The 27,950-nt window shown below is 44.3% G+C and overlaps 1 protein-coding gene across 1 annotated transcript; it reads right to left on the bottom strand.

The window, feature by feature from the left end:
* LOC129388008 (A disintegrin and metalloproteinase with thrombospondin motifs 1-like) lies at window positions 1-23,991 on the bottom strand. The gene is made up of 7 exons (XM_072284674.1): window positions 23,899-23,991; window positions 20,755-20,995; window positions 15,047-15,155; window positions 10,594-10,731; window positions 8,706-8,820; window positions 2,350-2,451; window positions 1-301 (listed from the first exon to the last, which is right to left on the bottom strand). The coding sequence occupies exons 1-7, from the start codon at window positions 23,989-23,991 to the stop codon at window positions 275-277; spliced, it is 825 nt and encodes a 274-aa protein (XP_072140775.1). The 3' UTR covers window positions 1-274.
* Between the last annotated feature and the right edge of the window lie 3,959 nt (window positions 23,992-27,950).

The raw sequence follows: 27,950 nt of genomic DNA on the forward strand, positions 1-27,950 counted from the left end.
TTCTCTGACACTCCACACCAAAGAATGGTTATATATGCACTTTGCTCATTTATTTATGTAGACAGGAGGCTAATTATTGCCTTTGTATCTAATGGCGGTTCCGTAGTCAAGTATTGGTTTATGCATGTGTCCTTGAGGTCTTCAAAAGAGTGTTTGTGTGTGGCATAAAGCATCTCCTTCGCCTTCATTTTCGAAATATATTCTTTCTTAACAAATTCAAGAAGATACTACGGTGAAAATGCCTCCACCGTAGACACAGCAGTTATTTATTAATTTATATGCAATTTCCTTCGTTGCACATCTGAAAGGAAAAGAAATGTGGAATGTAACTGAATAATGACGGTCGTTTTAAATTTGACCAACTACTTTAACTAAATATCCAGAAAACTTGCGATCAGTAACTTATGACAGATGCATTCCTATATAAACGCGTCATGCCATTACTTGTGGCGAGAGTATGAATACTTGCCCAAAAGTATTAGCAGCATAGTTTTCTAGCCCTTAGCCAAATTGTTCTTTTCAGAAATTTAAGCAATAGTTGCGGACATTCGTTCGGTTTAGTCTAACGAGTACTTACCGAGAACGTCGAATGGTCGATTTACTACTCCTGAAGTGATCCTTACTTTCCTCCTAGAGATTTGGCGGTATTGTGTCGGCTAGCTGGACAATCAAGAGAGCCTGACTGGTCAAACTTGTCAAACTTCAGGGTGCCTCCTCTACTGTTTATTTTGATGCCCGAAATTTCAGCATTAGCGAAAGCTTTATTTATATCTAGTACTTTTAAATTTCAATATTAGTACAGTGGTACACTTGACACGTCGGCTATGCCATTAATGTGAAAGATACAAGCATATGCTTTATGTTAATAGCACTTTAATTGGTCAGCTTGCAACAGAGAATCTCTCATTTACCTGCGCATGTTTACCTTTAGCCATACACTTACGATTCTGTTAATCGGAATGTGGACTTTATTTGCATGAATAGGGAAAACTTTGCACATTTATACGTTTATATATGATTGAGCTAACTGTTGTGGATTTGCCATCGCCATTGTTATTATCATCACCATCAAAACCATATCAGTATCCTCGGTATCAACAGCATGAGAATATAATTTAGATATTGTGTACTTAGCATGAAGCATGAAGCAAGGGGTACTTAGCATGAAGAAAGTCCATTGACCTCCTGATACATGTCTTCCACCAAGTGAAACTATCTTTTGACTGCAAATTTCCTTCTTTTATCGCACCCCGTAGTGCGTAGGCCTCCTTAGCAACACTTCCCTGTGACCGATACCCACTTTAATATCAGCAACAATTACTGGTCCCACGCCTCACATCTACTGGTCACTTCCCTTCCTTCATCATACTTTCAACTAGGCCATTCACCACGCACATGTCGTGTACTCCCCACACCAATCTTTCTATCTCTTTTTGTTAAGACAAAGTTTCACTGCAATTGCACGACAGTTTCTTAGGTTAATCTTAAGGATCTTCGTTGGCTTTAACATTTCTGCCACTTATGCTAGTAGTAGAAGATTGTAAAATTTTTATGATACAGGTAAGGAGCCACTCATTAGTCTGAACATGCCAGCTGTATCCGCGTAAATCTATTTTGTGTTTCGGAAAATCTTATCCTCAAGGATAGGATTTCCTGTAAAAAATTAGCCTACGTATCTGAACTCTTCGAATATCTGAACTTCTATGTTGAAGGGTTCTCGAGGCTGAGTTCGAATTGTCATTTCTCGTAATCTTCCTAGGGCGTTGAATTTTACATGATAGCTCTCGATATTGTCCTTCAGACCTACTGATGCATGTTTCGGCCAAGGTACTAAATCAGTTGTAAGTTATCTCTATCATTTCTCACCAGTATAATGTCACCTGGAAGCCACAGGTTGTAGCGTTCCTAAATGATTATCAGGGCTAGTCAGTTCTTACCTAAGAGCTTCTACACTTTTACAGATGGAGTCAGCTTCATTAGAAAGATTGTTCCTGGTTGTCTGACCATCTTCCTAGTATTTATTTACCGGCCTGTGTTGTGAAGAATTCGGGTAGCTGTGGAGTCTTTAGCCATTTGTTTAGAGATTCTCGTAAGCTCTTTGGGCTGCGTGACTATTGAAAATTTTTTATAACTTCAGCTATCTCTAATTAATCAACGGCCATGTCATATTCATGGCATGCCATTTAAAAAGCCCAAGCACAAGGCTTGCGAGTAGCTGCAATTGAGACACTGTATTGCATTAACTCGCAATATCTAGGGAAATATTGCAACGATTGCCAACTCAGTGACCTTGATTTCCGGCTGTAAATGTTGGGAATGAAAGAGGGGAGGTCAGAAATGAAAAATTACCTGAGATGCATCAAACTTGTTGCAGGGTTTACCATCTCGTTCTGGCAGGCGAAAAGAAGACTTGCGGCCAGTGTAGCAAAGGAACGAGCATGGTCCGTCTGTCTGTTTGATAAAGTGTTAAAAAACAAATCAAAATGAGTAACGATTACATCTGAGCAAAATGTAGCACCGCGAGATGAGCATGGGGGTGTTAGTTCTGGTGTCTTGTAGCAGCAGGCTGGTTTATCCCTTCTATCAAGGCAGGCAATAGTAAAAGAAACATCATATTGCTACAAAATATGATTTCAATGCCGTAGCATCCTGAAGAACAACCACCCCTATGGTGGGATCAGCTTTCGTGTGGAAATAATGGAGTGAGCTGGGTGCGTTGTGTTGACAGGTAAGAAGGTTTGGAGAAGGCGTGAACAGAGAAAGGTCAGAATACTGAAGACCTGTCGGCGTTAATATCGCCCTGCTATCACTATTGTTATAGAGTGCCGGTCAACATTTCCACACATTGGAGCCAAATTAGAATTGTAGCTAAGACAAAGGCTGTCGGCTCTGGCGGCACTACAGTGAACACGGCCATGGCCAGACAGAAACAAACTTGTATTTCCGTGTGGCCTCATAAAATATGCTCAGAGGAGCCGTCCGGAGCAAAAGCTTCACCACACTGCATCGCCGTATGAGCGGCGTCATTCGAATAGTACGCTTTGTGGCATCCACCCCAGGTTGGCCTATGTATTATTGTCTTCCCTATCAAGTGCACGAACTTTGTAACAGAGTTGCCTTGCAGAAAGGCACTTTTTGCGGGCGTACAAAGCAATAAAATGTAACCACGTTCAGGTGTTTTATCAGGTCATTTGCCGTAATGAATCCACATCTTTTAAAATTTGCGCATATCCGGAGTCAAATAGTGATAATTTATGATTTTACACATCTCACTTCCTGCATGACCAGAAATCTTACATGTCGTGATTGTATTCCTCCTTCAAAGCTTAGTCCTTTTGCAGAAAACCCCTGCCCTCTTTTCTCGTAGAATTTTAAGAAACGCACCTAATAAAAAGAGGGTGGTCACGTCGGTGCTTTGATTACGGGTAAGCACGGATCCGGCGATCGGCGAAGGCAGCTGTATTCGTACTCTGTGCTAACGTTTTCTTGGCCGCTGTGAACTGCTCTGCGAGCTTGTGCTTTGTTACATTGGTCAGACCAGAATCAACGGATGTCGCCATTCCTGAATATGAATGTCTCTCAGATTGGTGTTGGTTTGCGGTGATTGTTTTGGCTACAGCGGTGTCTGCAACAGTGATGTTGCTCCATTCGCAAAAAGGCAAGTCATGACGCCGAAGATGCTCATAGACTTGATGATGTCATCACAGGCTCACGGATGAGATTTACAGCGAAGCTGTTAGCATCTAGTTGGTTGGGTCTTTTCGTGGCGTGCGCGCCCAGAAAACGGCCACTGGAAAATGTCCTTGAGTTTGAGTTTGCGCGTAAGACAATTATGTCTTCCCGTATATTCGAATTACAGTCTGATGCTATCATGGGCGTAGGATGTGTGCAACTCATACTTTACGAATTTTCTGGCACATTTTACTTTGAAGAATTCAGTTAGTTCAATGACGCAATTGCGCTAGGCCCCGGGCTGACAAGCAAGATAATCTATGCTGTGCAAACTGTACCACCACCTAGCGGCCCCACCAACTCCTATAGACCTCGAACGGCCGCTTGAAAATGGGATTGTCTTTCAGTTACAACGTAACAGTTTTAGGTTTTCCCGTATGTTCGATTAACAATTCGAAGCTATCATGTCTGCAGCTTGAGTGTAAATCGTACTTATGCGTTTTTCGACGCAATTTATATATAAAGATAAACTTAATTCCATAAGACACCCTTGCTTAGTGGACCACCCAGAACAGTAAGGTTGTAGGCTTCACTTTCGCACACGTGTGGTTCCACGTGGCGTACAAGTTTGTGGTGGTGGTGCAAGTGTAACATCGTCGAAGGTCTGTTTGGTTGGTGGTACTTGTATAACGTACGCACCAGCTTTGCCTTACGCCCACTTTCGCAGAGTGGAATGGAGGCAGTTATTTTTCTTTTTTTAAAGTATCACGTACAGTTGCGCCTTGCCTGCCTGAAAATCGGGTTAATACATGTGGGTATGTTGAAGAGAGCCAAAGTGGCATTGAAAATCTTCCCCAGGGAAATAAAAATAGCATCTTCAGGTTAAATTCCTACCGCGCTAGTCGCGCTAGAACGACATGTTGCCAATCATTTTTGCACTGCAGTGTCAGCATTATAGAAGAGCCGAGAGGCAGAATCTGCTTCATGCTTCTGTATACAAACATCGGGTGGCTGTCGCACAGTTCAGGTATCCTTACGTCGTTGCTTTAAATTTTTGTAATATTCTCTTCTGGCTGAGGCTAATTTCGAAGCGTGAAAGCAGGTAGCCAGTGTGAGTTTTCGTTTGGCCGTTGGTTCATCTCGCTATCTTTTAAGGCGGGAAGTATTGCGTAGCCGTTGAATACATATGTTGGTGAACTGAATGTACCACTGCGTGTTTTCTGATGTGACATGTGTTATTTTATGCTCGCCAAAAACGTAATGATCAATAAATAGAAAAAATATCATGTATTTATTCCATCAGTACATTAAAATATTATTTTGAATAAAAAATATGTACAGAGTAGCCGCTGTAATCGACTTCATGAATAAGTTTGACGAGGTAACTGTCCATGCATTGGCAATTCCCCAACCGTAGAACCATTAATATCTATCCCTACATTTGTTAGCTACAACAGCAGCCACTTCACAAATATATGCTTGCGCAGTCCCTTTATTAGGCGTCACGGTGTCCTCGAAAAGTGTATAAGAATATACAAACAATCAGAACAATGTCACCATCATCTAATCTAGGAAATGCGATAAGTGAATTGTTAGAACGTTAATCAAAATGAAATTGCCTCGCTAATTCAATCAGGACGTATAAAAAATTTCAACGTGATTTAGGACCACCACTTGAAAAGAAATTAATATCAACGTCCGCAAATGCGAAGCGTCGTTGTAGAACACGAAGGAGCAGACGGCAGCGCTGTCCAGAATACGCATGTTGAGTGGGCCTGAAAGAGTCATGGCAGCTGTGGGGGCGATCCTGCTCCGGGAATGCTGTAGCAGCGGCCTACGGTTTTGTTTTTCTCACTATGTTCGTACACAGAAAGGCAACGCAATTCTTTGGTTTCGGGTATGTTTCACTGGCAATACTTCCCCTCAATAAGACCGGGGGGCTTGAAAGTCATGGCCGCCTAGCGCGAAAGGCTCTTGAACTCTCGCTGCAATGATTGATACTATGAGTCACCTGTTCATCAAGGCACCTTAGGTTTGGTAACATGATTACATGAGCACATAAGATACTTTTTCAGGTACCCAAGTACCCAATACAACGTCAAGCAGTAAAATAACTCACCCAGGGAGCAGTGCCGACACCACGAACCTACGAGGACCTTCCGCGCCATACCCAAGGTTATTCTTGCACTTGCAAACGCTACTCTTGCATTTGTCGGTATCGGCGAATGATCCCCGTAAAGGCTCACAAATCAGAGACACCGAGCCCTTTAGGTGCGCCCGTAAAATATATTGGGTGAGAACGCGCGAAAAAAAAAAAAAAAAACCCGCCTTGGTTGCTCAGTGGCTATGGTGTTAGGCTGCTGAGCACGAGATCGCGGGTTCGAATCCTGGCCACGGCGGCCGCATTTCGATGGGGGCGAAATGCGAAAACACCCGTGTACTTAGATTTAGGTGCACGTTAAAGAACCCCAGGTGGTCAAAATTTCCGGAGCCCTCCACTACGGCGTGCCTAATAATCAGAAAGTGGTTTTGGCACGTAAACCCCATAATTTAATTTAACATGCGAAAAAAAGTTTGATGTAACGCTAGCGTGCTAAGCACTTCACGGATGTAAGCAAACCATGCGCTTTTGATATTGCTGGTCCAGTGCTATAGCTTGTGGGATGCGCAAACCTCACTGCTACATTAGGCCCTCCTCCACCCGCCATCCCCATGTCTAATAGCCGTGTGGGTAGGCCAAACAGGCGCTTACTTCTCTCCATGCCGAAGTGCCGGCATGTTGGAAGAAGGTGCAGGTAGAGGAGGGCACCCAGGACTTCCTTCTGCGTCCGCAAAAGGGTGTGATTACTATTGCAAGACGACACGCCATATATGCATAAATGGAGAAAATGCACCTGAATGAGATAGATAAATGTCACACGGAAAACGGCACACGCGAGAGCAGAAACGACATTGTTATGTCTTCCGTGCTGCACACGCCCCAGCGGACAGCTCAGTTTTGGTGCAAGGCGACAGTCGCCATTTCGATGTTCTATCGCGCGTCACCATCACAGCACATGTCCCTGGGCCAACAATTTCAATTTCGTGAGAAAGAAACTTCAGCACTTTCTTCGTCTTGCCAATATTTTCCTTGAATAGGGGTGAGGGCTGATACTTCTCCGGCGGTAACAGAAATTTGTTGCAGATATCATGAGTCCTACCCATGGTCTTGCACTTACGGTAACTTAAAACACGATATTGTAGAATGTGCAGACAGGCACAAAGCCAATTATGACTCTATATAGCGGTAGTTTTGTATATCGCGATAACAATAGTGCTGTAGTGTTGAAAGGTACCGGAAAGCGTAATACATTCAATTCAATTGGCGAACAAACGAGCAGATCCACCATCAACGCACAAATTATAAATGCTGCGTCTTGTGTTACGTGATCAAAAGTGTCGCACGTCTGTTTATTTTTATTAATATTTGCTTTTTGTTTTTTATACAATCCTCAAGATATTTAATACATTGCTGGCGTAGGTGTGAAAAATGTTATGAAAAATTTAAGCATTGTGTAGGAAGCTGGAATGCACAGAAGAAAAAATAAAGTAGAAAGAGAAACCAGTAAAAGTTCAAAAACAATGCGCAAAGTGAGTCACACAACCCGGGGTAAATAAATAGGCAATACTACACTATAACAAACAGGCAATCTTCTTGCTTGTTAATTGTGTTGCACTTTGCTTCATACCATTTCAGTTCATCTTAGTTAAAGCATTCTTAACAGGATTGGGGTCACTAATGCTTGCTATTGATCTAGGTAGATTATACCCATCAATTTAAGTACCAGGAATATATATCATTGTGAGCGTGTGATAGATTTATGGCGCGCTACATTACCTCTTAACCCCTGAATAAACCTACATTAACATACATTAACCTACTTTAAGCGCCGGGTGGATCCTGAGGGAGCAGAGCGATGCGCTGTGATAATATATTTATGAAAAAGAAAAATGCGGGATTTCTTCCTACGCAAACATTAAAATGGAATGCAAGCCTGGTAGTACAATGGCAGCTCGTTAGAACAAAAACAAAGCTGTATTGTGCTGCTTCGACTTTTTTTGTTGTTGTGACCGGATGTGGATGGCAGAGAGATTAAGAATATCATAACAGAGAAGGAGCTGAGTGGCATTAGATATGGTTGCACAATAGCAACTTCAATTTAACCTCTGCAAGAAAAATATTTATACAAGTAACCTAAACAGCAGCTTCCTTTGGATACTATATATCCTAGATGGTGTTTTGCCGCTTATTGCCGATTATTGCTGATTGCCGCTTATGCGAACGCCACATTAGCAGCAGGTGTTTGCGGATTGATGAGGGATTCATAGACAGCGTAGGCAAGACAGTGTTATAACGACATTTACTAATGTCTAGCTCCATGCAGCATGTAAGGCATCATTCATGGATGTTGTTCAAATCAGATTAAAGAGACATTACATCAGAATAATTATTCATTTTAGAATATATATAACAATCGTCAGCAAATAAATAAATCTGTGAGAAGTTAAGATAGGGTACGTCGTTAAAATGTAATAAAATGAAGAGGGGGCCAAGAAAAGGCCCCTGGATACGATTCGATTCGATCGAAACCAGGGGCTTCGAAACCAAGGGATCGAAATCGAAACCAGAGGATTCGATTCGAGACGTGTGAGATGTGGAATGATTGGTTGCAACAACGTGAAAACGAAAATAACGCTTGAATGCAATTAAGTACTCCAGGACCAATGTTTACTGCGCCTGATTTGTGCAGGAGGAAAACATGATTAAACTTGTGAAATGCCTTCGAAATATCCAGAAATGTGCAATCTCTCAGAAAAGCACCATTGAAAATGCATGCAATTAATAAAATATAGGAGCTAGTCCCAGAAGAATACAATTTCTCGTTTTAGAAGGCTCGTAGGTTAAAAGCTCACCGTATAAAGGCTTTATGAATGAATAGGCACACTATATATCGGACAGATCACTCTCAGAGAAAAGCAACACATTTTCAAACCTCAGTACGAAGCAGTTTCTGGCCCCTTGCCAAGAAGCGGCTGCAGTGTGCCGCCCTGTTGGCGTCGAGCTGTGGATCACCCGTGTGTTCAAATAAGCAATCAGAATCTTCTTTGCTGCGTAAATATAATGGGAAAGATGTGTAACGACTTCAGATACTGCGTTTTCATGCAAAAGAAGATGCTTGAGTGCTGTACCTTGTATTGTTCTTGTTTGCCCTTTATCAATTCTACCTAATGAAACACCATGTTAACTTTGGACTTTACCTTTCTTATTTTTAGGCGTTATGAGCGCGCGGAGAACCTTCATCAGCCTCTACTAGAAATAAAGCATTTGTCCAGACATTTATCGTTATCTATCAAAACAATGTGTTGATTATATGTTTAGGGGTGTCGTTTCTGCAAAGCAACGTGAGGTTACTTCAATCATGATAGGTTAAGATGTATTTTTATCGCGAACTAATGAAAGATCACACTTTTAAGGGCACGCAGCATCCAATCAAGGTGCAAATGCGTGTCTATAACTGAAGTGCAGAAACCATGAGATGAAATATTAAGTCCGTGTGCGTTGTGTTTCTGTCACATTCATATCAAGACAGCAAATAATAAATAAAGTCGAGAAATGTATACGATTAAAAAATATTCGAAGTTTTAGTCAAGCGTAGAAATGACAACCTAATGCTGAATTAAAGAAAGCACACACAAAGTCTACTCATTACGTTTCCGTTCCAGAAATTGTGCTGTTGCGATCGGTCTTTCCATATGAATATTCATGGGTATGCGAACGTAGAAGCTACCCTGGTTCAGTGTATGCACCAAAAATTCAGCATCGCTGTGTAGCAACGCCGAGCAGCTGGCGCAGTAACACAAACGCACAAGCTACGCACCTGCTGTTTTTTCTTAATAGTCATAGCAACTTCTTGACGTGTGTAGTACCTTCGTCCCAACTTGGGAACCCAGTTTTTTAACATCGAAGATGCTGGAGCGAATAGAAAAGCTTGACAACCTTGTTTACGGATATTAACAGTGCCCTCCAAAAAAGGAAACAAGTCATTAAACAAACTTATACAGAGACATAGCCTGCAAAATCAGAGGGGTAAAGTACAGGCGAAATTACAGCATATGAGTAATTTGAAAGTAACTCAAAATCACGCGGTTATCGCATTCTGCCTGTTAATCTAGGCACCATGCGAAACGATTGCGTGCGTCTAATTGCAACGGTTTCTTTCGCATCAAATTAGGCTATATGATGTGTGCGTGCCTTATGCTTATTGCGTGTGCAGATTGAAAAGCCACACTTCCGCTATAGAACCTTTTCCCCAAGTTTATCGCTCACGATTGCAGTTCTTGTACGTGTTTTAATGAACTCAGTTCTATGTAGTCAGTGTATGGAGTTAAATTGAAGCCCACTCCTTTCTAGATCCTGACGCATATACCATAAGTAATGATATAGAAAAATAATTATTTCTAAATAACAGTCGCTACAGTATTTAATTTAGCCAGGGCACAGTGAAACAACTACGCGATTTGTTCAAGTTCTTAAAGAAGTCAGATAACTAGTACTAGAAATTTTCGTTCAACCTTCAATAAACTTGGGCATACACGTCTTCACTCGTAAATTGTCTCTAACAAGTCTCTCATCCCACTGAAATTTAAACTCTGTGAATTCACTTACATTCTCGTGGAGACCAGAAAGAGCGCATGTAGTGATTTCGAGGACTTTAAGACCGATGAACACCTTAGCTCTGTTACGCTTCATACAAAATAAGCTTTAGCCGTCGCATGCACATTGATTAATCTGTCTGTGTCAGGTTAAACTAGTAGCGCCAGCTTACCTTTACAAATTTGCTAATTTATATTGTGCTAATAGCATCAATAAAAAAACCTTACCCCAAAAACTTCTGAATATCGGCAATGCTGCAAGGCGAGTAAGACGGATTGGCAGATGGTATCATGTATGGGCTCATTACGTATCCAACGTCGAAGCAACTGTCCGCGGTACCTTCGCCATCGTGCACAGCTCCAATCCTGAAAAAAAAGTTTCATTTCCATCATTTCGTTTCCATTCATTTATCATTCCTTTATTTCAATCAGTAAGTAGAAGTAATTTCCCCAATGTTGTCCTTGGTCTCTCCGTGTGTTGGCTTCTTATGATGTCATTAATAAACAGTGGGCCGCCTCAGTTAAACCCCTTTCTTCTCATTGATAAGATAACGAGGGTCCCGAATCCGGAAACATTGGCGCCTCCAGGTAACATGTATGAGTTTATTGATATATTGCCTTCACCCAAACAGATCATGTACTCATGACGCCTACGACCGGAAGGATGTTCCCGATCAACCACCATGCTGTCTGAGTGGTTGCACTTGCAAACAGTTGCAGGGTTTTTTCTAGAAGTGACACATAAATACCCCACAAAGTGGATGGGAAGACGGCTCCAAGGTAGCTTAATTGAAAAAAGCATCACATGCGTAATGCGAACACGTGGAATCGTTCATCACCTGCGGCAAATTGGTTTTTCATCCACTTTCATTTCTTTTATTTTTCATATCTATATTTCAATCAGTAAATAGAAGCAATTTCTTATGTGTTGTCCTTGGTGTTTTTTGGATGGCTTCTTATCACATGATTAACAAAGTCGGACACCTCGGGTAACGCCCTTTGTTCTCGTTATTAAGAAGTAGATGTAGCGTATTTATGTAAATGCATAAAAAATGTATGATGCGTTAATTTCGGTCATATGTCTGCGAAATATTGAAGCAGCTAAAACCTGTTCCACGCATCGGAGGCTGTCAGAAAAGTTTCCTTGAACAAAGTGTTTTTTCAGCAAAACATCTGGCAAGATAAGTTATTCCGTGCTTTATAAGATTAATATTTTTATTATGTCGCTTCAGCTCTGTCATTATTGCTTCGATTAGCACTGATGAATATGCATTAGTGGGCTCTCTTGCTATCATGGCTATCGGATACATTCACAGTATTTTTACGCAGAGCGAGATATAAATATTATAAGTGCCTACATTTATTAAGAGATCAAATTCTAGCCACCACACGATAAATTAAACAGGAAGGAAACCGTAACCGTGCGTCTACTGCAAACTTGCTCTAGCCCGTCCGTCTTACCCCACTTTTACCCAGACTTGTACCCTACAGATAAGCGTAAAGTGTGCGGACACAGAATAACGCTGCGACACACACTCCATCTTTGTGTCGGCAACAACGGCACCGAAACCGCCGCCGTTCACGACGCATCCATAAGGGCGGACGCTAACGGAATACAGGAAGCCTCGAGCTCCCTCCTTCCCGACGCCGCTCCAGCTGCAGGGACCGCCGGATACTTTCTCAGTCAGCATCGACGCTGCAGGGGGGTGGTCCTGAAAAGTGTGGCGCTAGAAGACCAGCTAAAGGTCTTCCCTAAAGCCGAAGATGCCGCCTGAGTTAAAGCACTTCGAGCCGCCACCTGAGTCCAGCACAACCAAAAGTGCCCATTCTTTTCATTAAGGTTTGTTTTCTTCTTTAAATATATCCGGTGCTGGCCGGAAACAAACGCGGGCGCGTCACATATGTTCAGACACGCACCATGTGCGAACTTCTCGGCTGTGCCACTAGATGACGCAATATGTCCAGTGGGAAGTGCGAAAGAGGAGCCCGCCTGCATGCAGGCCCATAATGCTTTGTGGCTGTGGTAGTTTGTCGCTAATCACATTAACGTGAACATCCATCGAGCGATGGGTTCGGTCAATCAATTGTGAATTCAATTAAGAAAGTGGCTGCGCATACACTTTTTTAGATGACTGGGGATGAAGCCAAGAAAATGAGGGTTTTCACGCGCACTGCATTTAGAAATGTAGAAGATACTGAAGAAAGAGAGAGAGAGAGAGAGAGAGAGAGAAAACTTTACTCGTCAAAGTGGGGAGCTAATTCATGGGCTCGTTAGGAAGGCTAGATGGCCGCCAGGCGATGCATGACGGCGACTTTTTCGGCTTGCTCCACGGCTCCGAGTTGCACGTCCAGGCTGGAACTGAGCAGCACTTGCTCCCACGATGGTGATGGAGAGGCCAGGAGAGCGAAGGGAGGGGGTCCTCCTCCCAGAAGATGTGACTTAGCGTAGAAAATACTGAAGAAAAGTCGAAATGCGTAACGCGGATGTTGTGGGATTGGTTTCGACCGGCGAAAGGTTATCTGATTGTCTACTTTTAGTCACTCTGTGCTTGATTATTTGCTGCGTTTCAAATTGAACCACAGATAAACATCCCTACGATTTCCTTGGCTTCATTGTCTGCCGGCTCTATATGCCCATGACTAACAAAAATTGTGCCCCTATCCCCTGTTTGTCTTCTTCTTGCTCACACACACACACACGCCACACCCCCCCCCCCCCACCCTCCCCCCACACACACAAACACACACACACACATACACACATATATATATATATATATATCATACGACGAGGTTTATTATAAGCTAGGTATATCTAGGTACTGCAAGGGCTGTCCCCGTAGCACGGGGCTCGCTCGTGATCACGGCACCGTCCTTCTTCCATTTCAGTCGACACATACGCAGGGGCCCGTCTGCTTCATTACAATGCCACGGGAGCGAGACGTAGCCATCCTGGTTACTCAGGGCGCGGATAAGATGAGCGCGTCGTAATACAGTTTCAGGCGGTTGACATGTACTGTCTGTCACAAATGACGACACTGTGACGCTGTGACACAGTGAGCGGCTCGACGATGTAGTTGACCGGTGAAGTGGCCTCGATGACACGGTATGGACCGTGATAACGCAACAGGAATTTGGAAGAAAGGCCAGGAGTGTAGGCTGGTATGCAGAGCCACACAATTGAACCACGAGCAAAGCCGTGCGGTGGTTTATGAGTACGGTCATGTCTTGTCTTTTGACGTTCTTGAGTCTCACTAGTCAGGGCACGTGCCAGCTGACGGGAATCTTCAGCATATTTGGCGACTTCAGAAAGCGGAGTATACTCTGTAGCATCAGGTTGGTACGGCAGTATGGTGTCCGATGGGCATGGAGGATCACGGCCATACACTAGGAAAAAGGGGCAAAAGTGGGTGGTCGCTTGCGTCGCGGTGTTGTATGCGAACGTAACAAAGGGAAGTACGGTGTCCCAGTTTGAGCTACATGGGAAATCTGAAGTTTCTAAAAGCACCGCAATATTTATATCCAGACCATACGCACATCACAAAATGTTGGAGGCTATGCAATGCCACCACCAAATTTCAATCCTTTCAATAGGCTTTTTCGCTTGAAACATCGCGCGCCACTTCTCACGCGCTTTTATTCTCCATTTTTTTGCCTGAGGGAACGGTACAGCTGATTTGGCATGCTGGGGCTCTTTCGTGAAAATTCTCTTTCCTCCGGTGATTTTAAATCGCTGCCTCCCAAATAAATTAGCTGTAACATATTGCGCGTGGCCACAAAACCTGTGTCTGGTTAATGTGCCGCCACTAAAGGCTATGAGTTGATACGCCTAATTTGTATACTTCCGCAGAGAAGTGCAGAGAAAAATGCAGCTTTAGATTTATGGGTCTGTACATATATATGGGCAGAATCCGACACCGACTAATCTCACAACCCGGGGCTTGAGGCTTTCACGTTTGCTGAGCTGCCAGTGGCCGGGGCGGTATCTGAGGGCTTTTTCTTGAGCAGGCACGAGCTGATGGGGCTCACGAAGTAGACCCCTCTCATTACATAGGTGATCTAGGAGCTAACCTTCGCGATAACGATGCACACCAGATGGTCTGTCTAAAGAGTCTTAAATGTCGATTTTGTGCTGAACGATCTCCGGAGTGCTAAAAAGTCTACGACTACGATATACCCTAATGCGATCCAGCTGTATGCCTATTGTAAATTCACGATATATTGAGGAATTGGACCGATCACTGCCTCGATTGGCAGATCCACGACGCGCGGCGCCATTTATAGACCGGCAGCACAGTTGCCCTTTCCCGGCAACTGAAACTTATGCAACCGTTACCTCTAATATGAAAACGCTTGGCGTGAACGTTCCGCGCTAAGGCCAGCTTTATTCTTTCTTTCTTTCCCTCGCACCACCGCCGCCGCCTATGCGCGGACGTGAGCGCCATCTGGTGTTGTTTCAAGGTGCCTTCCTCCGCTTTCCTTCTCGCCTTCTCTTGGATCTCGCAGTGTTTCTGCCTCCGCTGCGCTCAGCATTCGCTCCTTGATATTTCGCTGCAATTGTTCGCTCGGATACGCCGCCTACGCACGGTGGTGTTCAAAACGAAAACGGGCGCCTAAGAGCTGCGCTCTTAGGATGCAAACACCGCAATTCACACGCATAGGCTTTTGCTATGGTACTTACGCATGTGATATTTCGTGGGCGAGGCCGAAAGAAGTAAGGTCATCCTTGCCTTGGTCAGACACAGTCAGCACATTGTTAGGGCCACAAGCTCCTTCAGAATTTGCGATGCCTGTTTGAAAGACACAGATGGAAAAATATATTTCCGAACAACGCATAATATATACATCGAAACTCTAGAGATTCGCCGCATATAAGCATGCGTCTCCCAAATTTGTGCGACAGTGCTCCTCTTATGTGCACGAAAAAATTGCGAGGCGGAAGAAAATTCAAGAGAAAGCAACCAAGCGAACTTTGACAATTCCTTCTTCGCAGTCCACAACCATTTCAGCAGTTAGCGAGCGAAAGATAGCGGTAACTTTAGCCACTAAGATAATTGCAGGAAACACAAATGGGTTCACACCCTTTCACTCTTCTAGAAACGCTTCACTGCAAATGTTTTACAACTTGTTCCAAAAGAAATCGACGCCATAATGCAAGCGAAAATAAGCTGTCATTGAGCTCCGAGAGAAATTATGTAATATATGATGTACAGTTATGTGATGGCGTCTTCTTAAAGGCCAACCGCAACAAAATTTCATATTCCCAAAATTGCCTCTAAGTTAGGACTATATACAACTGAAATACAACTTATGCAGACAACACGTGTACCTGGTAGTTAGCTGCTATAACGTAAGCCCTACCAACACGTCACCTGCAAGATTTTTCAGCACACCGCGGGCAGCTGCGCCCGCCGAATGGTATCGGAAGCCCTGCTATGATGCCATGCATTCTAGATTATGAACAAATTCTGGCTAGCTGTAAAGGTGGTGTTTTTTTCAGTTTTCTTTTAAAAATTGGACGACGGTTGCGAGTATACGCCGCCCAAATATTTAGGCGTCAGCTTAACTCTGGTCTAAGTCATTTTTGCACCCCATCTCGAGCTCGCCTAGTCATTTCGGGCTCAGGTGATCCTTCTTTCCCTTTGGCATTTCAATGTGAATGATGTTTATAGCGTTGTTGTTTAAATTACTACAGTTCTAGAGTGCTCGCCGGCTATCTAAGCATACAGCCGCGCAGCCACATCAGCAGCAGCGTGCAAAGCGACCAACAGCCGCAAAAATCTGAAGCTTTAAGGACCGCCCCACCACATTCATGAACTGTTCGTGCACATAAAATGCTTCTGCGCAAAACCACAGTTCTTTGAGAAACAGGTGCGAAATTGAAAGTCGGAGCATTTCTGATGCTGCTCAAGAGTTAATGTGCAAACTTATATCGCCATTCGGTCGCCATTTCGGACAGGTGACTTCAGCGAGTTTCTGACCTTCATGCTAGAAAGGAGACAGGTAAAATATTCCATGATTTATTTCCTGCAATGTAGATGTGCTGCCCCTCGTTAAAAATCTAATAGCTTTCCAAAAAATATATGAGACTCAGAACAGCTTCCAAAGTTAGAGAAATTGGTCAAAGAGTAGATGTCCATTTCCATTATTACCTGAATTTCGAAGCAAGCTTACTCGAAATTGAAATATTTCGAAAGATTTGAAATCAAGACATGGGGCAACATATCTCAGGAATATGTCAGTGTTTTGCTTATTGTTGGCTAATCAGATTTGTCACCACAGTTAATTGACGTTGCGAAGTGAAAGATTAAACGCCAGCAACACGAATCATGAGCGCTCTCTGTCGTTTATATTGGGTTGCTTTATCTGCCATACAGATCTACACTACTGAGACGTAAACACTATGCACAAAAGTCAAGAGCCGAATCGTATAAAACCAAATTTTATTTTATGACCCGACAGCATAACAAAGGAAGGGACATGTTTCCCATGCCACCTGAACATCTGGCAGAATTTTTGTCTGCTGCAGATAGAATGAGTGTCAACAACCTAAACATCTTGTTGCTACAATGATATGTGCAAACTTGTTTACCACTACAAAAGTCTAATTCTTTTTCAAATTGGCCCAACCGCGGATACTCGGCGCTGAAATCAAACTTGAAATTCTAATAGTAAAATAGTTATTTCGCTTCTTTACTGAAGGTTCAGGCAGAAGATCCCCAAAGATTGAACCTAGATTGAATTTTAAGGAGTTCGTATTAAATAATTTCACATATTTAGTGAATAAAGTTTTGAAAACAAGAAAAGAGAAAAAGTCACAATCATAGGATATTGACCTATTTAAGACGAACGTTCCTCTCATCTGACGTCAGCACTGTCTGATTGACAGGGTGCGGCAAAGACAGAGGTTTCGTGAGGAATACGTTACCTCGTCCATTTTTGAGAGGGCGATACGAACTGAGGAGCCGCAACAGCACCTTCGGTGGAACGTTTCTGCGCGAGAAATTCTTATACTAAGAAAGAGAATACCAAGACTTACCTCTCCATTACTAATCTCTCGTTTCAACTCGAGAGAAAACTCGTAAAAGCTCGGGAAACAAGGTAGCTCCGCCAGCATCGCACAGCCAACTCCCTTAATAAGAATGTAGTGCCCGAAAGTGCAGGTTATTGCTAACAATGATGCCCCTAACTTGAAGAAAAAAAAATACTGTGCGTGGTGCACACGCAAGAACACGAGTGCAAGTCTGCGGACCGCAGTTGTGTTGGAAACGTCAGCGACTGCATGACAGAATATCAACGTACCGAAAGGCTCTCATAGCACGTGCTCTAACAGTGCTCGAGAGACAGCGTGGCGGTGGGCGAAGTGTTCCAACAATTTGCAGAGGCAACGGAATGAGACGCAACATGCGAGCCTACTACTACTACGTAGTAGGGAATAGGAATGTTACAGCGTTGGCGCGATGAGACATCCCGGATGTGGGGATAGCAGCCCCGAACCTCTATAATGCACGACCAGAGACGACGACAAAACTTCCTTTCTATTTTTTATTTAGAAATATTGCCGCCTCAGACTTGAGACAATGAGGAAGTGCAGTTCAGAAATACGAAATAATACAGAAATGCATCGTACAATAAGATGCCCGAGAAAGCACGTATGGATAGGCTGAAAAATGCAAAAGGAATGTCAATGCTAGTTGAAAGGTGCACAGTTTTAAGCAGCGTGACCGCTTTTCTATAACTCTGTCTTCGAGCCAGCAGTTCAAGGTAGTGACGTGTGATGAAGGTGAGAAGTTACGATCGTATCGAATAAAAATGAACCGCACTGTTTTCTTTTGGACATATTTGAGCCGTTGTATGTCGGATGTACAATGACGCGGCCAAAGAATGAACGCATATTCAAGGACAGGCCGCACAGGGGACTTACAAATTTCTAGGCAACCCTCTTCTGTTGTCCCTTTTATAGTTCCGACGTAATACAGTTTCCTAAATAAATACCCTCGGTATTTCTCAACGCCCGTTAGAACAATTGGATAATTTTATCTTAGCCATTAAAAGCGCTTCGGCTTAGAAAAGATGATATGCACGCAAATGCTCGGCAGGCCAGCTAATACCTGTGAACACAACTCCCACGCCACAAGCGGATGCCGGAACGAGTACCGGGATGCTGCAGAGCCGACTGAGTGGAGTCGCGATCGTGCGTCCACTTGGCTTCACTGCTTCTCAAGCTAAACGGTCCGCTCAAGTTTCTCCATCTTCTCACCATCCGCGCACGCGCAGCGAATGTGCATCGTTACCTCTAGCCTTGAAACGCTAAAGCATCTTGACTGTTATTCTAATTCTGATCGCAATAAAACACAAACTCTCTTCAGACAGATTATTGCGCTTGTAGGTGCGCCACAAACTTGAAATCGCAGTGTTATTCCGCCCATTGTTCCGGACAAATGAAAGTGAAATTCCGGGAAGCATATATTAGCGGTCAATGCTGCCTCAAGCGCCTATACAAGCACACAGGGGCTAGTGCGTAATTCGTATTCATTTAAGAAAGAAAACATACCATGTATACGAGATGTTTTTCCATTCTGCGTGGTTTCACTCAGTGGTTTCCTGCAATGTAACAGGGAACCAACCCATACCAAAAATAAGGTTATACGTGAAAGGACCGACAACATAGGTTCTGCAAATCTGTCTCAAACGCCTTTTAATACCCCTGGGTGCAAAGCATTACACGTCGTGGATATGCTAACTCTATAGCGAGAAATACTGCACTCTTACCGCTATAAAGGGCACCTGTCTTTTTCTCTAGGCTTCAATGTGAGTTTTTTTGTTTATGAATTGCGTAGCTACTGTATTGCGCGTTTGTACTGCATTTCGTTCCCTGGAAATATCTTGTAACTACGAGAGAGATAGAGAGAAAGAGAGTGAACTTTAATGAGAACCAGCAGTTTAGTCGGCTGGGCCTAGGCCTCTCATTATGGGACGTCGAGGTCTTGCCTCTTCGCCGCTTCGTAGGCTTGCTGGGTAGTCCAGAGTTGGTCGTCGAGATGGGAGCTGCGCAGCGCGGCGTGCCATCTCGACGAGGTGAGCCTGCACCGTCTCCGGCACGGTTGACTAGTCCTTGTCCTACGGAGTGTGTAAGCTTGTTGAGGTTGCCGAGGTGAGGGCGGAAAACACCGGCGTGTGCTGGGATCCAGACAAGGGTGATTTCGTTTTCACACGAATGCTAAGCTTGTAAGACAAGGAGTGATTATTGAGAAATACGACCCTTCATGTAGTTGTCGATTGCTGCGCGAGGATCGCACAGTATCTGTGTGGCAAGCAGGGTTAAGAGTGGCCAGGGCGATGGCCACTTGCTCGGCCGTCTCGGCATTTTGGGTAGCGATGCTTGCAGCATTTCGGGGCAAGCCGCCTGCTGTGGTAACCACCGCAAAGCGCCGTCCCTCTTGGTATTCAGCTGCGTCGACGAAGGTGACGCCCGCGGTGTTGGCATAAGCTTTATAAGGGATGTAGCTCGTGCCTTCCTGAGTTCTTTGTTGTGGTCTGGGTGCATGTTTTTCGTAATAGGGTCAGCGTGTATCCATTGCTGAATGTCGCGTGGTATTGGGCGTTTGTTTCCATGTTGGCGGTGGTTGGTGATATGCAGCTCGGTTGGAATGCTGCGGCCCGTTTCCGTGAGGGTAATCCGCTCCAGTTTGGATCGACGTTGCGCTTCGATTAACCCGTCTAGCGTGTTGTGAATACCTAATTCTAGTAAAAGTTGCATGCTAGTGTGGTTGGGTAGTCCTAAGGCCTGCTTATAGGCTCTTCTGATGGTGATGTCCAGTTTAGTCTTTTGAGCTTTGTACCAGTTGAGAAAGGGCGCAACGTAAGTAATATGGCTGATAATAAAAGATTGGGCAAGGCGGATGAGGCTTTCTTCCTTCATACCCCCTCGTCGGATGGTCACTCGTTTCATAAGTCTGGATGTATTAGCGGTCTGTCGAAGGATCTTGGAGATAGCCGTAGAGTTAGCTCCATTGGCTTCTATGGTCATACCACGAGCGCGGATGCTAGGGACCACGTGTATGGGTCTGCTATCCCTCAGGTTGAGTTCGATTTCCTCGTACTGGCTTTTATTAGTGGAGCCCCGTGAGGGGCGCCCACGGAGTGTGGGGCGGTATGGGAGAAGCGCCGACTTTTCAGGGAAACAGCGGTGTCCCGTGCCTTGAAGATAATTTTCCACGACGTCAATGGCGTCTTGTAGGGCCGTTTTGATTTGGCCATCGCTGCTCTTTGCAGCCCAGATTGTAATGTCGTCGGGGCATATGCGATGTTCAATGCCATCGAGTTTTTGCAGTTCTTGTGCTAATCCGAGCATAACAATATTAAACAGTATTGGGGAAATGACAGAACCTTGCGGTGTGCCCGTGCGGCCGAGGGACAGCTGCTCCGATGAAATGTCTCTGACCGAGAGGAAGGCCTTCCGATTGGATAGAAAGTCTCTTAGGTAGTTGTAAGTACGTTCTCTGAGGATGGGGGGGAGCAGGTAGATGCGTTCGAGGATGGTGGAATGACTGATGATATCGAAGGCGCACTCGAGGTCCAGGTCCAAGATCGCCTTCGTGTGACGGGATTTGCCAGCCAGGATTTGATGCTGAATGTGGAGCATAGCGTATTGGGTGGAAATATGCTGTGTAAAGCCAATTATCGAGTGGGCGTAAACAGATGTGTTTTCGAGGTTAGTGTTTACACTGGTTAGGAGTGCGTGCTCCATGACCTTAGCTATACATGAAGTTAGCGAGATGGGCCACAGATTGGTGAGGCTAGATGGCTAACTAGTTTGGGGAGGATAATTACTTTGGCCGTTTTCCATGTCGGAGGAGTGGATCCTTGGCGCCAGCAGTTTATGTATTCCGTGAGTTGTAGCACCAAGCGGTCATCTAGATTTCTTAGTGTTTTATTCGTAACACATTCTGGGCCTGGCGCTGAACGGCTGTTCAGCTTGTGCAGGGCAGCATGAATTTCTGTGGCGCTGAAATCTTCATCAAGGACAGGGTTGCTGGTCCCTGTCTATGGCCCGTGACGTTGAGTGGGCCCAGACGGGATGTACTTTTGACATAAGGAACTCTTAACATGGTCCTGGCCATGCGTCTTGCTTTCTGTGAATGAAAGCTTGGTGAGGCGATCTTGTTGATATGAGCGGGTGGTGGTGGAGTTTACCGTCTAGAGAGTTACAGAGCTCTGTCCATTGCTGTTGACTTAGAAGGCGGCAGCGTGCTTCAATTTGCCTGTTGAGAAGTGCGACCTCGCGTCTGAATCTTCTATTGAGCCGTTATCCCTTCCATCTAGAGAGGATGGATGTTTTGGCCTCAATGAGATGGGCGAGTCTGCTGTCCATGCGCTCAGTCGGGGCATCTGTAGTGATAGTGCGTGTGCCCGATTTAGTATCAGACTGTAGATCGCATGACCATGATTCTATGTCGGCAATGGGAGTGCCCGCTGTTGCTGTTACGCGGCGCTTACGGAACGCATCCCTGTCCGACCAAGTAAAGTCCATTGTTGTCATCGTAATAGGGGAAAACAACCTTTCGTAGGTCCTGCCCTATTTCAGTTTATTAAAATTCGAACGTTATCAGGAAATGACAAGGATAACGACTGCCACATTATGTGGGTACTGTAAACACGAATACTATGGCATAAGGACATTGGTAACAATGACGACTACCAATGAGGAAGTGCAGATGGTGTAATGTTCACTGTAATTACAGGACGACATGCATGGCGACTTTTTGCAGTGACGCAGTTAAGGGTATTGCTTCAATGATTCGGTAGCGGTGGTGGTAACGGCCAGTGGCGCTTCGGGGCGTCTCGGTGAAATGCAAATTTTACTCGTCCAGCAGCCACCAATATAGGTTGCGTCACGGAACCGTAGCGGACGTATCCATGGAGTAAAAGAGATTGTGTAGACATCTTCGACAACGAATTCTTACATAAGCGAATAGCCAGAACAAACGTACCAAGGGAGGAATAACCAAACATAAAGAGGCAGGCAGCGTACGAACTCCTCAACCAACGTTTTCCTTATATTTGAGTCTGACTGCCGGACATCAAAAACACCGCCAAATCACGAAAACGGACAAAGAGGCCAAAGAAGCTAATCACTTTAAAACATAGGATGAAGCGTCACGTGACAACCTGAAAGCCTAGTTAGCAAATAATATAAATTACATGTGGGGCCTCGTAAGGCGATCGGTACGAGTTAACTTCTGGTCCTGTCGTTTGGTTGCGCCTGCTCAGGTGGTTTCATCTCGCCATTTGCGATGTGCGAAGGTGGCGTCTTGAAGCGTAGCAAAACCAACAGTTACAGAGGCACTTCAGTCTCCTTACGGTCATTGAATGCGAAAGCACCATGTCTATTCCAAGCGATACCTTTAACTTGGTCATGTGCTTTAAATGGGCAAAGACAATTTTGACGGTGGGTCACCCAATTTTCGGGCAGGGCCAAATCAATTTTGGGAGTGCGCCAGGTAGAATTTGAGCATGGGTCAATGCAATTTTCGAATTGGGCAAAGTAAAATTTTTGGAGGTGGGCCACGGCGGCCATCGCTTTGGATGTTCACGGTGAAATTTCGCATTTCAAGCCGTTCAAGCCGTTCAAGCCGCAGCAAGTCGAGCACCGGAAGCGTGACGATATCAGTTTGTTACGTGAGCTTTGGTACCATCAGATGTTAATGCCGGGCGGCGGAATTCCCGCTTGATGGGGCATATAATGCGTTCGCATTAAAATTGCGCAGGTTAAACAACTGTGTCGGAACCGTGAAAATGTGAAACTTTTGAGGCGCGCTTTTTGTTGCCCGACACTTATGCCTGATATTTGCTGAATAGCGCTGTCGTTATCTTTTGGTTTTATGCGTTTTCGCAGTTCTGATAAGGTGTCATTGCTGGTCTCGTGTTACCGCCTCTCAAATCAGTACTGAAGAATTGTCTACAAACAGCTTCCATGCGAGTGCGTTGCTTGACGTAATTGATACGTTCATGGATCACTTTCTTTTGTATTCGTTGAGAGAACAGCCAATTAGAGGCGTCGCACAATACGCTAGGTAGCCACAACTTAGCAAAGTGAAAAGCCGGTAGAATATTTGCCGGAAACCTCGGTTTATTGAGCACGGTTTATTGGAGCTACGCCGCGGCTTATATTACGGGACTTAAAGAATATGTGAAAAAGGCAGACCCCGCTCGGGCTTGCTGCAAGGGTTTTGAGACGAGTACACTTGCGATTCCTCAAACCATGTTGGTTAACGCAAGTGATGCCTTAAATATTGCACAGGCGTGCGCCAGGTGCTCAGGCCCACGTCCATGCTTCACGGCAGCCCACCTGAAGGAAGGTGCGACGCGTGCGGCTAGACGAAAAACAGGCGCCCTCCTTACTCTTCACTTGCTGAACAGTTTCCATAGGGGTGGCACATCACTGCACGTAAGTGGGTTCTGATCCACGGGCAAATGTCGTGCTGATCTCAATAACCGGGGCTGGGAGTGGCCCCTCTACATGCCACCTACCCTTCGTGCCCTGACCACCATAAAGCGGCGACCCTGGCCTTTTTCTCTCCGGACTTGGGCCTGCCCGGATCCCACGCCTCCGGACCATGCCATATAGCTCTGGCGAGAACTACTGTTGTTCCTCCAGGACTCGGCGGAACCACCGGTCGGCGATCGGCTCCGCGACAGCCACAAGAGTCATGCGGCCCCCAATTAGCTGCCGCAATGACGTTCGTTAGCAAAATGGAGGCAGCCTCACACTTCCCCTCTTGCAATAATACCCCCTCCCTTTCCAGCGCCGCGCTCTCGGCGCATTCTAATGAGGAATAAACGTGGTTTCATTTATTAATTCATTCAATCATGCTTCTTCGGAATGCGACAAACGTCCAGACGCTTTTATGGCGTGGCCAGTTTTCGGAAACGTCTATAAATATGTGTGAAGATAACTTACGTGTTACCGAGCGTATCGAGAAGTCACTGACTACCCAAAAGTTCGCAGTAATTGCACTAAGGTGCTAGAATCTGGGTGATATTGGCTCTGTACTTAGGCAATATATGTCATCTTTGTCTGTGGCTACACTCTGTCTGGTAAAGTATCGTAGTATTTGTAGGATGGAGCAGGTGTGACGCCATCTCATCTGTTCTTTTTGTGTGACAAAATGGCTATATTTCAGATGGCTATATTTTACTATATTTCAGTCTCGGCTATCCTATGAAAAGCACGCACACTCAAACAGTTGTTTCCATAGATACAATATTGTTTACAGAAATAGAAAAATATGAGACAATTGCTCACCCTGTAAGCAGGAGCAGCAAATCCGATCCCCACATTTGCGGGTATTGTTCCGCATACTCAACTAGTTTCTGCATCGTTTCTCCGGAGTTAACATCGCCATTTGGGAGCAGTACTAAATAGCCTTCCTTTCCCTGTAATGTTTCTTTCGTTATATAAAACTATATCAACGTCTATTTTACTCACCTTATAATAACACTGAAGTCCTGTTAAAGTAATAGAGCCAGGGGGTTGGAGGGTACTCATCAACTTGTTTGCCTACAAGCAAGTAGTCCCATGACAAATACCTTAAAATATACATGGAATTATTTAGAACAATATGTCATATATTCACTCTGTCTAAATATTTGACCGCAGTCATTGCACTTTGATAAGTGAAGAAGCTAAGCAACCACTCGGGGTAGGTTCGTAGTGGCAGGGTGTCCGAGCTACCCATGGCCAAACTATGTAGAAATGAGGCTACGAGACACGGCCATGAGATAACGGAGTTTCGCTAGCAATAGTTTATGTGTGAAGTGCGGAATCGTTTTTGTTATAGTTTTCTAGTTAATTAGTCATAATTGTTTCGCCAATAAATAAATATTTTTTAATATTACCCAACTTCTAAGGTACCTTTGCAAACCGCTTTCCTGGTTCTTTTTTATTCATTGTAGAGCGTCATGTTTCCAGGGGAACATACTCAGTGCGGTCAGTCGGCGTCAAAGGCTTACACTGAACTTTGGCATCCATCCAGTGCCGCACCTATAACGCATGTCGGCGTGAAAAATGTTAATTGAAAAAAAAAGTGACGGTTTTGCCCAAAAGACGACACATTGATTGCGACCACAAATTATCACCCAACCATTTGAAGCAAGGGCAGTGCTTTTATTGCCATATAAACTTATAAACATTCGCTTACCAACTAAATTAACAAGCGTGATATCAGCGCCCACAGCAAACTTGAACATATTACACTCAATGGCCGCGGACGCTCGCTTTCAAAACGCTGGCTTGAGGAAGTGTGGCAGCAATAGCGAGCGCAGTAACCTTCCGGGTGTGTATCGCCTCAACGCCAACTGAGAACCGAGGACGCACAGCACCAACAAACCTACAAACTGTCCGCGCAGCTAAGTTCTCCCCCAACGTCTATCGCTCTCGAGATACAGCCATTCGACCACATGCAACCACCGCATGCGCAGTTGCAGTTCTATGCATGGAGTGTGCTTTCATCTCGTACACGTGGGGTAAGAAATGGGTGTTGTTGTGACGATACGACGGTTTAGTTTTGCGTGCTCTAGTACGTATCAAAAGCATCTATTGCGGTTTGTAGTGACCGATGTGCTATGTCTGTGTTAATATCACCACTGTACATGTCATGAATATCACCAAGCACCAGGAGCAGCATGCCAGGCGATCAGCCAGGCTAACATTTATCTATATCACGGACGTTTGTATTCCTATCTCTGTCTTGGTACCTCAGAGAACGCTTTTCTAAGCGCTGTTGGCTCGATAATATTGGTACCGTGTTTCTGTTGAATATTAAATTAAAATTAAATTATGGGGTTTTACGTGCTAAAACCACTTCCTGATTATGAGGCACACCGTAGTGGAGGGCTCCGCAAATTTCGACCACCTGGGGTTCTTTAACGTGCACCTAAATCAAAGTACACGGGTGTTTTCGCATTTCGCCCCCATCGAAATGCGGCCGCCGTTGCCGGGATTCGATCCCGCGATCTCGTGCTCAGCAGCCCAACACCATAGCCACTGAGCAACCACGGCATTGCACGTTTCTGTGTCCATTGTGTCGGCCTCAGGTTTTCCTTCTTGTAGATCATATCTTGCGCACTTCTTTGCGCAACTTATGAATGTACACCTTGAGGAAACATTTTTCTCTATACAGCCTTAGAGCCTAGAAATGTGTATTTTAAGTAAGTAAGCTCAGTTTCTTGAATTATTATTATACAATCTTTTTTTTTTCATCAACATAATTAGTTTGTAGTTAGCGTCTCCTCACTTTCTAACTGCGTTCACATGTGCTGTCCCATTCTTAGACATTTCTTTTGTCAAAAGTCTTCTCGTCTCTCTCAAAAAAAGGTACTTAGTTTTTACACAAGTTTTCTTTCTATAATTGTGTACAACTTTTATATAAGAACGCAGCAATAGCTTAGAATATAGTAAAAAAAAAAGCCTTTTTGTTGTCAAAGTACAACATACAATATCTGAAAAAAGTTTTCTGGTCTTCGAGAAGATATGCACATTAGAAAGTCTATAGGGGCTCAGCGAATTTCCGCGTAATATCAGAAGGCTATACAAAAAGAGTTGGAGCATTATTTCTTTTCATATTTGCACCGGCGGCATGAACTACTTACTCTGCCGGTAAAATTTGAGAGCTGCATTTAAGGAGCATACGATTGCTGCGTCTACATTTACAGTGAAAAAACAGATGTTTGTCTTCGGCGACTTTAAAAAACTATTTATAGAGAGAGAAGTAATATGAATTATGGTACATTTTGTACTTGCCAAAATGATAAGTTGTTGGACATGTTGCTTGATTTTTACGGGGTCGTTGCCGAAGCGCTTTGTCAGGGCTTTATCAGCAATAGCGAATACTTCTATATTGAATTCTTGTAACGAGTCGTCGTCTGTTGACGAGGTTAAGAAGAACGCAGCCAATAAAAACAAAGTCGCATACATTTACCCACATAGCTCATATTCAGGTCAAGGGTATCTGTTCAAGCAAAACATTTTATTTCCATGAATAAAAGAAGAAAGCAGACCTTATCAGTTTCTATAACTTCATCTTTTTCAGATTCAGTTAAGTGTCATGAAAATTAATTATCTGAAGAGCTATATTGTCGGTCAGATTGAGTGGAAAATCTGGTGTGCAAAAAAATATTGCCCCGCTAGAACGAACTTTACAGAGCTCATCTGGTTTGCGTCATACATGTGGATGGAAACTAGAGGCAAGAATTTCCAAACAAAAGCCAACAACCACACGGCGTGAGTACTTTAACGAGTCACTACACGGCATTGCAGATGAGCACAAGCAGATTAGTTTTTTTTTGCGATTCATACGTATGTGCTATTATTTGGTGGACTGAGGACAGCCTATTCCATATGCAAACTGTGATGGTGAATGAAAAAGCATCGGCCGACCGTGGTATGGCATAGACGTAAGCCTCCTGCAAAAGAGCAGTGATATATATCTTTGCTTTTGGTTTGCCAAACTTCAGACCTGCGTTTACTTGCTCTTTGTTTTTGTCTCAGTGCATTGGCCCACCGCATCGAATTTCTGTACACA

Source organism: Dermacentor andersoni, chromosome 10 (genome assembly GCF_023375885.2).
Source record: "Dermacentor andersoni chromosome 10, qqDerAnde1_hic_scaffold, whole genome shotgun sequence".
In the NCBI taxonomy this organism is placed as follows: Eukaryota; Metazoa; Arthropoda; class Arachnida; order Ixodida; family Ixodidae; genus Dermacentor; species Dermacentor andersoni.